Raw genomic sequence first — 13,464 nt, forward strand, 5'->3', positions numbered from 1 at the left:
ATGAAGACTAATGAAGTTTTTCAATCCATGAAAAATTCCAGAGCGATTCTCCGATTTCTAGGAATCCAAACACCTGCAACAAGAACCAGACAATATAGGTACCAACCATATCACAGACCAATGCGCCCACAACCCCTATATCAATATCACAGACGAGAACACACCTTTACCAGCAGGGGGGTCGAAACAGGCAACAGAGGGTGACAGTCGCAGGTCCAACCGTCCACCTCAATCGAATAAGCAAATTTGAAATTACAGTCAAGAGACCGAAAACCAGATCACCCACCTCAGAACTTCAGAATCTTTCTAAACTATTTCAATCTCGTCTGTTCCCATTCCTACGCCAATGGAAATTAATTACCTCAGATAAAATGGATTTTGCAAACCATCTCATTAGAGTACACCATCCCCTTTTTCTCCCTTCCCCCCTTCCTACTCACCTACCTCATCCCTCTTCAGGGACCCATCTCACGAGGTCATATTAGAACAGGAGGTAGACCACCTGCTAGAATTAGGAGCCATAGAGTCTGTTCCACGGCAATTTCACAGAACAGGATTTTATTCCCATTATTTTCTCATAGAAAAGATGACTGGCAGTTGGAGACCTATTCTAGATCTCAGATCCCTGAACAGATACATAAAAAAACACCATTATCCCAGCTCTAGAGACTGGCAACTGGTTTTCCCCTCTCGACTTACAGGATGCGTACCTCCACATATCTATTAGACCCTCTCAGACTTTTCTCCGTTTTACTTAAGGTCCATACCATTTTGAGTATACGGTTCTGCCCTTCAGACTCTCCACAGCTCCGAGAGTATTTTCCAAGATGTTAGCAGCAGTCACCGCCCATCTCAGGAGACAAGGGGTCACCATATACCCCTGCCTGGATGACTGCCTAATCAAAGCAAGGTCCAGACATGAGTGCCACCATCACACTCACATGGTCCTAAGCTGCTTTCATTCTCTCAGACTCCTGGTAAACCAACTCAAATCAATGCTTACACCCTCACAATCCATCCAATTTATTGGGACCAACCTCAACTTTGTCAGAGCCTGAGCATCCCTCCCTGCCGACAGATTCACTCGCATTAGTTACCTGGCACAGTCTCTCCAAGACATGCCGACAGTCACCGTGCTCGACTGCCTGCAACTTCTGGGACATATGGCCTATATTCCTTAAACTGAGTTTTTTCAAAGCAGTCATGTAAATTTCTTCTTCCTCCTCCTGCTATTCTCATTTTTCCTTCACAGCTTTAATCTGTACTCTAGATTTCTAAGCCTATTTGTCATCTTCTCTACTTTTTCCTTTATTTCCTTCTGTTTTTCTTTCTGTTTCTTCTCTTGATTCTTAGTGTAGATCAGATCAGCAGATGTGCAGCCATTCTAATAAAGATACACTAATCAATATAGCTCCACTGAAGCCAAATTACACTAGCTGAGCCTCTGGCCCATAGTTTATATCCATGCACTCAAATAGCATTTTTAGAATCTTTTTCTATATTCTATTTCTAGAATTTTTTTCATAAAAGTTATGGGGGGGGAACGACTTGTTTTTTCTTTCCTTTGCCATCTCTTTAGGCCCTGCTTTCAGTTTCCTTTCTATCTATCTATCTATCTATCTATCTATCTATCTATCTATCTGTCTGTCTGTCTGTCTGTCTGTCTATCTGTCTATCTGTCTATCTATCTATCTATCTATCTTGCTTTCTCCCTCCCTCCCTCTCTTCTTCCCTCAGTTTTACAGCTTTTTATGAATGCGCACCCCATGTCATCTTAACCACATCTTAACTACTAAAAAAATATTTGGTTTCTTTATTTTCAGAAAATAAAGTAGGCAAGTAGTATTCAGAGTGAAAGATAAGGCACATTGTGATCTGGTTCCAAAGATGGATATCAGAAGTATAGATGCTTATGAAATTTTGGGGATCACCCAGGCCAGTAAGGATATCTGTCACCATCTGGTAACTTTGGATGACTTAATGCTGTGATCTGTGGCTCAGAATCCTGAAACTAGGAGCCAGCCCACAAATTTAATGGTCTCATTCTGCCTACAATTATCCTAGTTACTGTTTGCAAGTCGATCCCAACAGTTCTTCCAATCCTAAGTCTTCCCAAATCAATCCATATTGAGTTTTAAACTTTCAGACACTCAAACTTTTCCCCTCTGGTTCATCACTGCAAAGGTGTGAAAATAGCCCCCAATTATCAGTTCATTTTAGGGGACATACTCCACATAGTTTCACACCATAGTCCTAATTTGGATAAAAATAAAACTAATTTATTTGAAAAAATAAAATCACAGATTCAAAGATGAAACAATAAGGAGAAGCAAATATGTAAAGGTTACACAGAAAATAAAGATAAAGGTGCAACCTCTGGCTTTACATTTCTATATTAGATTAATATAGAAATGTATAGATTATATTAGATTAATTCCCTTTTCTAAATACAAGGTATCTGATATTTCTAAACTGTTTCCCAATGCACTCTATGTAATGAAGGGGGATCCAGTGTTTCATGGGCAGTTTCCCATTTAGAGTCTATCCCTCAATTTCTATATTTAAAAAACCTCAGACTCAAGCCTGCTTTTGAAAGGCTTTTTTCTTTCCTAGCGTGGACTTGTGGTTATTCAAAATGGGGTGGGGGGGTGGGTAGGAGAGGGATTTCCTGTAGCCTCATTGTCTTCCCATTAACTCTAATGGTACACCATTATTTTTTCCTGGTTAAGACACCAGATGGGTATTTGAATCTGGGTGTGTGTAAAGAACTGGCTTTGGAAGGTGCCTTCTCTGTAATTGATTCCTCACCGTGTTGTGACGTGATGCTGCTGGTGTATCAGCTACATTTACAGTTTTCTGCATATATACATTGATATCTATAACTTTGATGCACATCCTACAATTAGTCAAGTTCAGTACATTAAATGCATCTATAAAATACCTTATTTGACATACTATAAATCAGGGGTTCCCAAACTTTTTGACACAGGGACCAGTAAATCCATTCACGAGCTTTTGGAGGACCGGTACAGTCATATTAGCCAGTGTAAGCAAAGTTTTTGATATAGTCACCCACAATATTCTTGTCCGCAAGTTAAGGGAATATGGATTGGATAAATGGACTGTAAGATGAATAGAAAGCTGGCTAGATCAGGGTTTTCCAAACTTTACTTTAGTTGGAACCCATTTTTTTTTAGTACTGTTTTTTGCAGCCCAAAAATATAAACACATATAAAAAAGAATTTAAATTAAATAAATTTTCAGTGTTTTACCCGGCTGCATCCTCGATCCAGCCTGGGCCAGGGCTTAGGGGACCCAGCGCTGCATGGACACTCCAGGAGGCAGGAGCAGATTGAGGGTAGGGTATCTGGCTAGGAGGAAAGGTGCAAGGAGGGGTAGGGTTGCTAGGTGTCCAGTTTTGTACCAGATAGTCCGATATTTGAGGCTTCTGTCCGGGAAACAAATTGAGAAAATACCGGACATATAAAATGTCCAGTATTTTCTAATTAGGTACATTTTATTATTATCAGGTGTATCAGTCCTTATCTGCGATCTGGCTGTCTGGTAGATGTGCTCAGGCTGTGTGAGTTTGTCTACCTGCCAGGCAGTTTGCAACTGCTTGAGGGAGGGAATGCGGGGGCGGGGGGGACAAAATGGAATTCCCGGGGCTGGACTCACGTGTGTGCCCAGGTCTGCATGTGCCCAGGTCAGTCCCACTCCCCCCACCCTTCTCTTCCCGATCTCCTCAGTCCAGCCCTGCTGCCCCCATCCAGCCCTACTTCTAGCGGCCGGATCCCCCAGACCCCCACCGATCTCCCCTGGACAGCACCGCTCCCGTGATGACCCCCCCGTCCAGCCCTGCTTCCCCCGTCCAGCCCTGCTTTCCCCGTCCAGCCCTGCTTCCGGCAGCTGGTTCTCCCCTCCTCCTCCCTATCTCCCCTGTCCGCAGGATAGCCCCACTACCCCAACCCTGATTCCGCCCTCCCGCCAGCCCCGAGCTCCGTGGGACAGCCCTGCTGCCCCCAACCCTGCTTCCCAGTGGCCGGTTCCCCCTCTCTTCCCCCCGCCCACATCTCCTCCCAGCCCACCCCTCTCTGCTCCCCTCCCGGAAGCCACGCTGAGGCCCGGTATTTTTTTCCCATGGCCCGGTACCAGGCCGCGGCCCATAGTTTGGGAAATGCTGCTATAAATCATAATAATAGTGTATAAGATCAGTTGATTCAGTTGCTTATTTCGGAGGGATTCAACCCCCCCGTTCTCCCCTTTGGGTGTCTGAGCCCTGATTATCTTGGTACTGTTGCAGAAGGAGGAGTATAAACTTTGATTTTATGAGTATGTTCAAACCCATGAATTCAGAATGACTGTGATACGGTTCAGTATATTTTTCCATAGCTCACTACCTTTTTGAGTGCAATAAAGAGTCTTTAGTCCTGCAGTTGGTTTAGCTAATAGGTGCTGGGATGTACTTTTTTTAAAAAAAAGTCATGTAGACTTGAAGTAAAGATAAACCATATGCGTAGTATTCTGTATGATAATTAGACAAGTGTTTACACAGATCTATATTTTAGTCTTTCTCAGTCAGGGTAAGAAATGCTGAATGTTTTCTTTTGTTTTATACTGTTTCTATGGTTTTGCATTTTATTCCCAGAAACCATGCCCCATTAATCTCTAAAGTTTAAAAGTTTGGGGTTGTTTGTTTTTTTGGTTTGTTAGGGTGGGTTTTTTTGATTAAATTTTAAATTAGTCTTTTTAGATGCATCAGAACTCAAAGCACAGTCATGCAATTTTCTTTGCATATCTTTAATCATCATATAATACTTGCGATTTCTTTCGTGTAGTGATTATATGTAAATTCTCACGTTGTGTTCCTGTATGTACTGAAGAAAAATGCAAATGTTAAAACCATCATAATGTCAGTTGAAGCTGTTGTTTAGTTAACTAGATAAGATCTGCACATTTTTTATCAGTATTGGATGAAAAAGACGCATTTCGATATAATCAATATACCTCAGTCTGAAGCAACCAAAAAAGTACATGTAAGACCTTGTTTGTTTTTTTTTAAAGTAGTACATTTCTTGCTGCTGTGCAAGTAAAGAATGCTGTAGACATTTATTTTTTCACTGACTTTCTTTTCCAAGAGAATTTATTTATTTTTAAAACATCTGTCTGCTTTAAACCTCTTCTTTTGGTGATGATGTACTATTGTATCAAGGCTAGTAAAGATTGATTCTTTGAGGCGATTCTTTGCTTTTTTTTCATCTTTTATGCTAAAAATGCCCCCAGTAACATTGAAAAAACACACCAGTAATTAAATCTTTATGTAATTACTTTAAGGAAAAAAATTAAGAAAATCTTAGGAATAATGGAAGGAAGGGCAAACTTGTGTTTTAAAAAAGTGTGAAGATCTCAGAAATGATAGTTTATAATGATGCAGTAGTAGTATAGGAAAAAAATAAAATCATACAGTGAAATCATAGAATGAGATCCTTCATCAGGAGAGGAAAATGTGCATAAAAAAACTTTTTTTCAGTCTCCAGAATACCTAGACAAATAGAACGTAGCAGAAACCATTGTTTGACGTGTCGTCCTCATAGTTGATATCATGTGACCTGCATCTGACGAAGTGGGTTTTTGCCCACGAAAGCTTATGCTCCTACACTTCAGTTAGTCTATAAGGTGCCACAGGACTCCTCGTCGCTCTTATCAAGTAGTAGCAATAGAAAGGAAATTTTAATGATTGAATTTGTATGCAATGTTTTCTTGGTGTTCACAGTAGAGAAACTCTTTAATTAAGAAACCAAAGAGTACAGAATGAAATTACATATGTAAAGAAGACATTATTGTTGTATTAAACTGAACAATTCTATCATCTCAAGGAAAAAATAATATAAAATGGAGTCAAATATTACTTAGTTACTTAGTGCTAATTCACATAAACTTTATCCATTATTAATTGAGAAATAGATTGGCATATATATGCATGACACCTTAAAATAAGCTATCATTGATTATGAATTTGTCTTGGGGGTGTATTTATAATCAATTTTTCATGTTTTTTAAATTGCCTCTAGGTTCAACATTTTAAGCAAGATCCTAGACCATCCAAATGCCTTCATTCTGTTTTCAATGCATATACTGGAGATGAAGTCTTTTCCCACGAGGAATATGGCCATCTTCAGGTAAAAAAACCAAACCATTTCCTTTAAATGTGATTGCAGGACTGCATACTTCTATGTAATATTACTATTGAATCAAATGCTTTTTCACGATGGATGCTTCTTTATAGTCTAATAAGACTTATAGAATTCATAAATTGAGATGTCTGCTGTAAAATGTATTGAATGGATCAAACTATTTTGAAATTTAATTCCAAGTTCTATGTATCCTTTTCAGAAAATATCAATTTTTTTTTCTGAGCAGGACAAATGATTTTCAATAAATAACTCAACTTTAAAAAAAATAGTTTCTGCACTTGCTGTATTATAAATACATTGAAAAATTGCAATACTCTGATGTTGGATGCTATATTTTTATTAACGTTCCCAGCCATATTTTCTAGAAAGCTGAAAAGTTTTAATTAATAATAAAGATGTAAAGGGCGCTGCCAGATGCTATTTTATTTTTTTTTAATTTGTTGTTCTCCATTGTCTGTGATGCTTTCTCTATGTTTATTTTTTGCCCTTTTCCATTTGACATATTGATATGCCTTCTGCTGCATAACTATGATGTTTCTTATGTAACTCGCAGCAAATTAATTTAATTTGTGCTTCATTACCATCCTTATTTATAATAGAAGAGGCTGGCACAACTCTAAGAACAGTGCTGCTGCTTCCAAAACAGCAGAGCTAAAACCAAAGCACAAAATATTGTCTAGTTAATTAAGAGTGGTGGTTATGCTGGGAATTATTTAATTCCTTGGTGTCAATATGGCTAAATTATTCCCTTCATAAAATATACATGTTTAGGAGTCAGACAGCTCTGTTAAAGAAATTCTTGCACATCATTTCATAGATGGAGTATTATGCTCCAGTCTGCTGCTGGATGAAACATGCTAAGCATACACTTTTCTCTGATGATAATCTTTAGATATTACATGGCTCTTGGGAAATCTGAATAATCGTGAGGAAATGGTAGTGGCCTGGTATTCTAAGTGTCTGTTCCTCCAAACAATAGCACTTCTTCTGGATTTGTGTTGGTGTAGCTTCTCTAGTTGGTAGCTGCCATGAAAAACACATACACAAAAAATGGGGATGTGGGATATAATTCTGACTAGGACAGCGTACTGTTTTGTGACAAAATCCTTGTCAATTTGCAAGGGAACAATGCCATAGAGAGACAGAAGCCCTCTTCTCCACCTCTAGTAATTCTCTTCCATAGTGTGGTACTTCAGCATCATGGAATGGAATTACAGGGATGGGGAGAGACCATTGTTGCAAAATCCCTATGGCCTCCTGGCCCTCATCCTCTTTCCCAGTCCATTATGACTGTGTTAGGCTATGTTAGAACATGGGAGCAATAGACAGCAATAGAATCTTAAAATGTAAGTAAAATAAAACTGAAAACATATGATACATATAAAGAGTGCAGTTAATATGATATGTCTTCAAATCTTTTGGAAATATCTGGGAACTGTGAGAGACAGTGTTCTACCAGTCTTTTCTGATATACTTAACACTTTAGTTCTGTTATTCTGTTCTGTCTCACTAGTTGGTGGCCTGAAAACAATAGAATCTTAAAACATTTTGGATTGCAAGGATATTTTAAAATGTGTTTTGTTTTTTTTTCAAAAATGAAGGAAGGTCATATTTTGGGTCCAGACTATTTCTCTAAATCCGACAACTGAAGTTAAAGCTTGTTTTAATTTCATAAAGCAAGTTACTGATTAATATGAACACTTTAAAGTGACTAATTTTGTGTCTGAAACACCAATTTTATATGAATCCTATATTATTAGAGAATGGTATATCATGCTGCTGTTCTTTTTGCTTCATTGATGTTTCAGATATTCTGGTGAAATGGTACTTGTGAATGCTGAGAGAGTTGATAATCTAATAGTCTATTAGTGATTTGTCTCACAAGACCACAATTCATTTTTTCATGAATGTAACTTAATCATATGCTGATTAGTTGATTAAAATTAATACTTCTCTCCAGGTGGTTGCATTAATGCTTTATTTGTTAGGATTTAACTGTTTTCCTATTACGCAGAGTACTGTTTAAACTACTACAAGTTGAACGTCTTTAGTCCCGCCCCCTCTAGACCTGAGTGGTGCCAACCAGAGAATTTGTTGAACCACGGGAAGTCAATATTGTCTAGTAGCATTATCAACTTTTCCACTGCTTATTGGTCTGTTCGAAGACATTTAGGGGTAAATTAGAACTAAATAACAGCACAGAACACTGAGAGCTAGGTCTGGTGGCTATAAACAAATTGTATGGGACTGTGGGAAATTTGGCTACACTCATAAGTGGACATCCAGCTAACTGAAATCATGTTTGACCACGGATATTGCTGGACCAGAGTGGACTAGAGAGGTTCATCCTGTACTTGCTTCTTCTAGTGCTTCACTTTTCCATAACCTTGTCATTTACATACATTTGAAATGGCTTGTCACAGGTGGTCAAATCAGTATTCCCAAGCAAAAATGTTTTAATATCACAATTTTCAGATCAATCTTTAAATACAAATATTGCTAAAGCAGTTGTTTAAAACACTTTTTGCTACAATTCTCCTGATCAGTGTCCCATATCAGTACCATTAAATTATGTGTAATACTACAAATCATAAAATGTCTTAGGAACATAACCATGTCATAGCACAAAAGCTCTCTCCTGTATATCTAAAATCACATTTTTCGTTTGAAAATGAACAGGTCTGCTATGACTCCCTGAAAGTAAAGTATACTTTTTTTCACTGCAGATAAATGCTGTGTCACTGTTCCTCCTCTACCTGGTTGAGATGATATCCTCAGGACTGCAAATTATCTACAATACAGATGAGGTATTAATTAAATTCCAACATTAATCAATTATGCATATTAAAGATGAATAGTAGTTTAACCATAAAATTGAGTTAACTTCTTATGTTTAGGTAATTGGTCATCTAGAGATTCATCAACACGCCGCTTATTTTTTAATGATTGTCATATTGAAGATGAGCTGAATATATAAAAAATAAGTGGTAAAATGGCACAGCTACAAAAAGAGCATTTTAACATGATCTGACATACAGTTCAAAAAGTTTAAAAATGTATGGAAACCATAAGAATAAAAGATATACCATTTTCTTCTGGGATAGTTATTTTATTCTGTTCTATTACCCTCTTCAGCAGCTTAAAGACAAGTTAATATTTTAGTAATCTTTTTTTCTGCATCACTTTATGCCCCATCCCTTAGCAAATCTTCAAGGTACATGCCTAAAAAAATCTAATTATTGTAAACCACAAGTATAGCGTCAGTTATTATAGTGAAAATTTTTCCTATTTTGGAAATGAGTTAGTGCACTAAAATAAAAAAATCAAACACAAAAGTTGGGGGAAAAAAAGGAAATGTAGAGAAACTCTGTACAGTAGTATGTTTAAACAAAATGTGAAGTGTTCAATAAGCTTTGATAAGAAAATGTCAGGAATGAAATAAACCCCCCTCAGAATTCAGTTGTTCCTGTAGCACAGGTTAAGCATAAGTGGGAATGACTCACTGAAACATGTAGGGTTGCCAAGTGTCTGGTATTGACCCAGACAGTCCGGTATTTTTGCCTCCTGTCCGGTAAAAAAATATTCAGAAAATACCAGACACCTGGCAACCCTACTTACACACTCAGCAACCAGGCCCAATCCCCCAGATACCCTGCCAGGCCCTCCCGGACCCCTCACTCCTTATCTTACCTGGCTCTGCAGTGGCTTGTCTTGTGGCTGAAACAGAAAAAACAAAATGGCCGCTGGCAAAAAAAAAAAAAGCCTCCTCTTGGACAATGCTGGGTTTATTTTATTTTATTGCTTAATAACTGCTGTCGGGTTTTGTTTGTTTTTTGCCCAACGACTTTGGTCTCCCCTCCGCCCCTTTTTTTTCCTCAACAGAATTTTTTTCCGGGTGTTTTTTTGCCGGGAGCGAGGGGTGTTCGGTATTTTTGGTTAATCCATCTGGCAATCCTAGAAACACGACAGTAGAACTTATTTGAAGTCAATAGTAACATAAATGTGGATGGATTATATTCAATACATTTAATAGAAGGTTTAAATAAAAGTAACACAGTTATATCAGACAAGTATCTTAATATCTGAGCTTGAAAGCAGCACTCATAGCTTTTGAGCTATTAATAACTTTAGGGTATGTCTATACTGGCAACTGAATGACAAAGCTTTCGTTGTTCAGGAGTGCATAACACCCTTCCCCGCCCCAATTGACCAGAGCTTTGCCATGGCAAATATTAGGCTTTGTCTATGCTGGCAGGCTTTGTCAAGGTAAAGTGTCTTTTGTCGACAAAGCTGCATGACTTGGTTCACACTATAATATGACTTTTGTCATGAAAAATGGCATTTATATCAACAAAAATTTCCAGCTTCAGGATGGACATTTTCTTTTCCCTTCCCTTTGTGGTCAGTAAACATTCAGTGCAGACATCTCTAGACGTTTTGTCTCTGATTCTGGCTTCCAGGAAGTGGCCCACAATTCCTCAGAAGCCTCTCTGGTCAACAGTTTGAACTTTGCTGCCCTGTAGCAGATGATCAGCTACCCACCCCAATTCATTGCAGTCCCTGTGAAATTTAAATCTCACTTCCTGCTGCCTAAGCACCTGCCTTTTTACGCGTCCATGGACTGGTTCAGCACACAGTGACTTTATGGCTTCTTCCCAGGTGCCCATGCCTAGTCATCACTTCAAATGCTTCCCCACTTGGACTGCCACAGTGCTGTTGGATCTGAACAGTGTATAGAGAGGAGTTTGTTCAGTCCCAGCTGTGAGTGACCTGTAGGAATGGAGATTTGTGTGGGCACATTTCTCAATTCTTGTGTGAAAAGGAGTAGGAGTGGGACAGTCAGTGGTTCATAATGAATGTTAAAGAATTCCAACAAACCTATCATAAGGCCTGAACCAATGCTCTGGTGCTTCATCAAAGATCTGCCATTTCTCTAAGGAGCCGTATGCTATCCGTGGCGGTGACCCCACTTTCAACATCAAGAGCCCCATGAATACTTCAGTACATGGAGGACCTTACCCCAAGGATGAAATTGTAGATGAGAAAGTTGAGGTAGACAAGAACTAGGGGCTTTTCTTGGGGCCACCAAGTGTGTCTGGCAGCCAGGAAATGTTCTCCACTGCTGACGGATGTAACCAGCCTGAGCAACCACTGTCGAGGGACCAGTAAGCAGGGGATGAGATGCAGGGTCAGTGGCTGTGGTTTCTGGAGTGTAGGGCTAAGAGCATGGAAGAGTGGAAGCTTGTTTTACTTAGAGAAATAGAGCTAGCAGAATCTTATTTGGGGGATAAGGCAATGTGCCATGTTTATTGTGAATGCAGAATTCATTTGCTGTCCCTAGCTACTCAAATTATCCACCACATATACATACATTCATGCACGCAGTCCAACAGATGGGATATAATTATCATCCTCAGTTGCTCATGCTAGTCCACTGCCCAGGTAGTCTAGAGTAGGGATGTTAGAGATCAGTTATGTTAGTAGTCATGTAGCCAAAACAATTTTTAGCATGATTTTTAAACATGATTATTTTAATGCTCCTTTTCCCCTTCCCCCCCAAGCCAAGGCATCTGTATCAGAAGTAGCAGCATGGGGTGGCTGGTGCAGCTGGTCTGCACAAACTGGCCACCTGCCATCCTGCTCTGCTGCTTCGGATACAGGCAGCAGCATATGGTGACAGCAGTCCCTATCTACAGCGAGCCCTAGCTTATCGGTTGACTGTTGAAATGATTGTATGCTAACATCTCTGATCTAGACATGAGGGGGGAGCCTGATTATGCCTGTGTGCACCAGTGCTCCTGAAAGATGATTGTAGAACTGAAGACCTAATCCTGTAGTTTTGCACTCATCTTTTTATGTTTTAGTCTGTGGATCATGCTGTCCCATTACCCCAGGACACTATATGACAATGTGTCATCAGTTAGCAGATGGGACTTGGATCTTCTTTTTTTGATGGGGCTTTTTTGTCTCTTTCTTGGATGAGTTCTTTTGCAGGGCTCACCTGCATTGTTCTTTGGACCTCAAGGCTGTGCTTGCGGCTGGTTGCTTAGACAGGCTGGTTTCAATGATTGATTCCATTGCACACACAACCACATTCACACTTCTAAATGAGATTACAACCAAACACCTAACTTTAAACAGATTCTGCAAAAGCAGTTCTTAACAGGTTACTAAAAAATTAATCCAAAAGTGGTTAACTCTGTTCCATGTGTAAAATTCCATTAACAAAAAAATTGATCCAAAGTTCATGAAGTTACATAACGTTATATTGGTAGAAATAATTCATTAAAAGGACAATTTCATTCTTCACCCCTGTAAGCTTGGCTATGTTTCTGTGAGCAGCACATATGCCTGTATAGTTAATCAATATGGTCAAGCTCTTTGATTTCAATGGAATCTGCCAAAGAGGATATCAAAACTTTTTAAGAGGTGCTTGTAAATTTTCTGCAGATCCCTTGGAAAGCAGCTTTGTCACCTCCCTCATTGTAGGACATTAGCCCATACCATTCATCAGTCATTTGTGCAGAAATGAAAGCAAAAATAGGTGGGCTGCTTATGGAGCAGGACAGTAGCCACAAACCAGAAGAAGTTGTGCCCTGGTTTCCTTCCTTACCCTGAGCTGGGAGATGTCTGGCAGGGTCAGTAAGGGTGATTAATTATAGGAACAAACTGCCAGAGGAAGTGGTGAATATTCCATGTCTTGATATTTTCATATCAAGGCTGGATATGTTTCTGAAAGATATGCTTCAGGAAATAAGATATTGAGCTCAGTATGGAATAACTGGGTGAAGTATAATGTTCTAGGGTATATAGGAGGTCATACTAACTAACATGATCTCTTCAGGCCTTTAATGCTAAGAGTTGGAGGATTATGTTGCTCACTCTCTCACTGATTAACTGAGTGACTTCAATCAAGTCTGCATCTCAGTTTCCCATCTATAAAATCCTTTGTTATTGATGTTCACCAATTATTCCCTAAGAAAAATCTGTTTTTGAGAGAGAGAGCATTTCATTTTTACTAGTTTTCACCCAAAGTTTGACTTTTTGGGGGGGATCTTGGAATTTTCACCAGGGAAGTGGATGGGGCCACACTGAAGGACCAGAATAGTGAGCAGGGGCTTTGTCCAGTAAGTGGGCCTGTACTTATGGGTTGCAGTCTTCTTCTCCCCTCCTGACCTTGTTCTTTCAGTGCTGCCCTGACTGTTGCCTTTGCACAGTGTGGGAGCAAGATGGGCAGAGAGACAAGTCCTAGTAGCCGAGACTGCTTGAC

The 13,464-nt window shown here is 39.3% G+C and overlaps 1 protein-coding gene across 8 annotated transcripts in view; it reads left to right on the forward strand.

Annotated features, from left to right (window-relative positions):
- Positions 1-13,464, forward strand: part of PHKB (phosphorylase kinase regulatory subunit beta) — a 238,626-nt gene that overhangs the window by 61,527 nt on the left and 163,635 nt on the right. For all 8 annotated transcript variants that reach the window (XM_006121182.4, XM_014572567.3, XM_006121179.4 and 5 more), the window contains 2 exons: positions 6,072-6,179; positions 8,921-9,001. In XM_006121182.4, the coding sequence (XP_006121244.1) occupies positions 6,072-6,179; positions 8,921-9,001 (189 nt within the window). The remainder of the gene's footprint in view (positions 1-6,071; positions 6,180-8,920; positions 9,002-13,464) is intronic.

Source organism: Pelodiscus sinensis, chromosome 12 (genome assembly GCF_049634645.1).
Source record: "Pelodiscus sinensis isolate JC-2024 chromosome 12, ASM4963464v1, whole genome shotgun sequence".
NCBI lineage: Eukaryota > Metazoa > Chordata > Testudines > Trionychidae > Pelodiscus > Pelodiscus sinensis.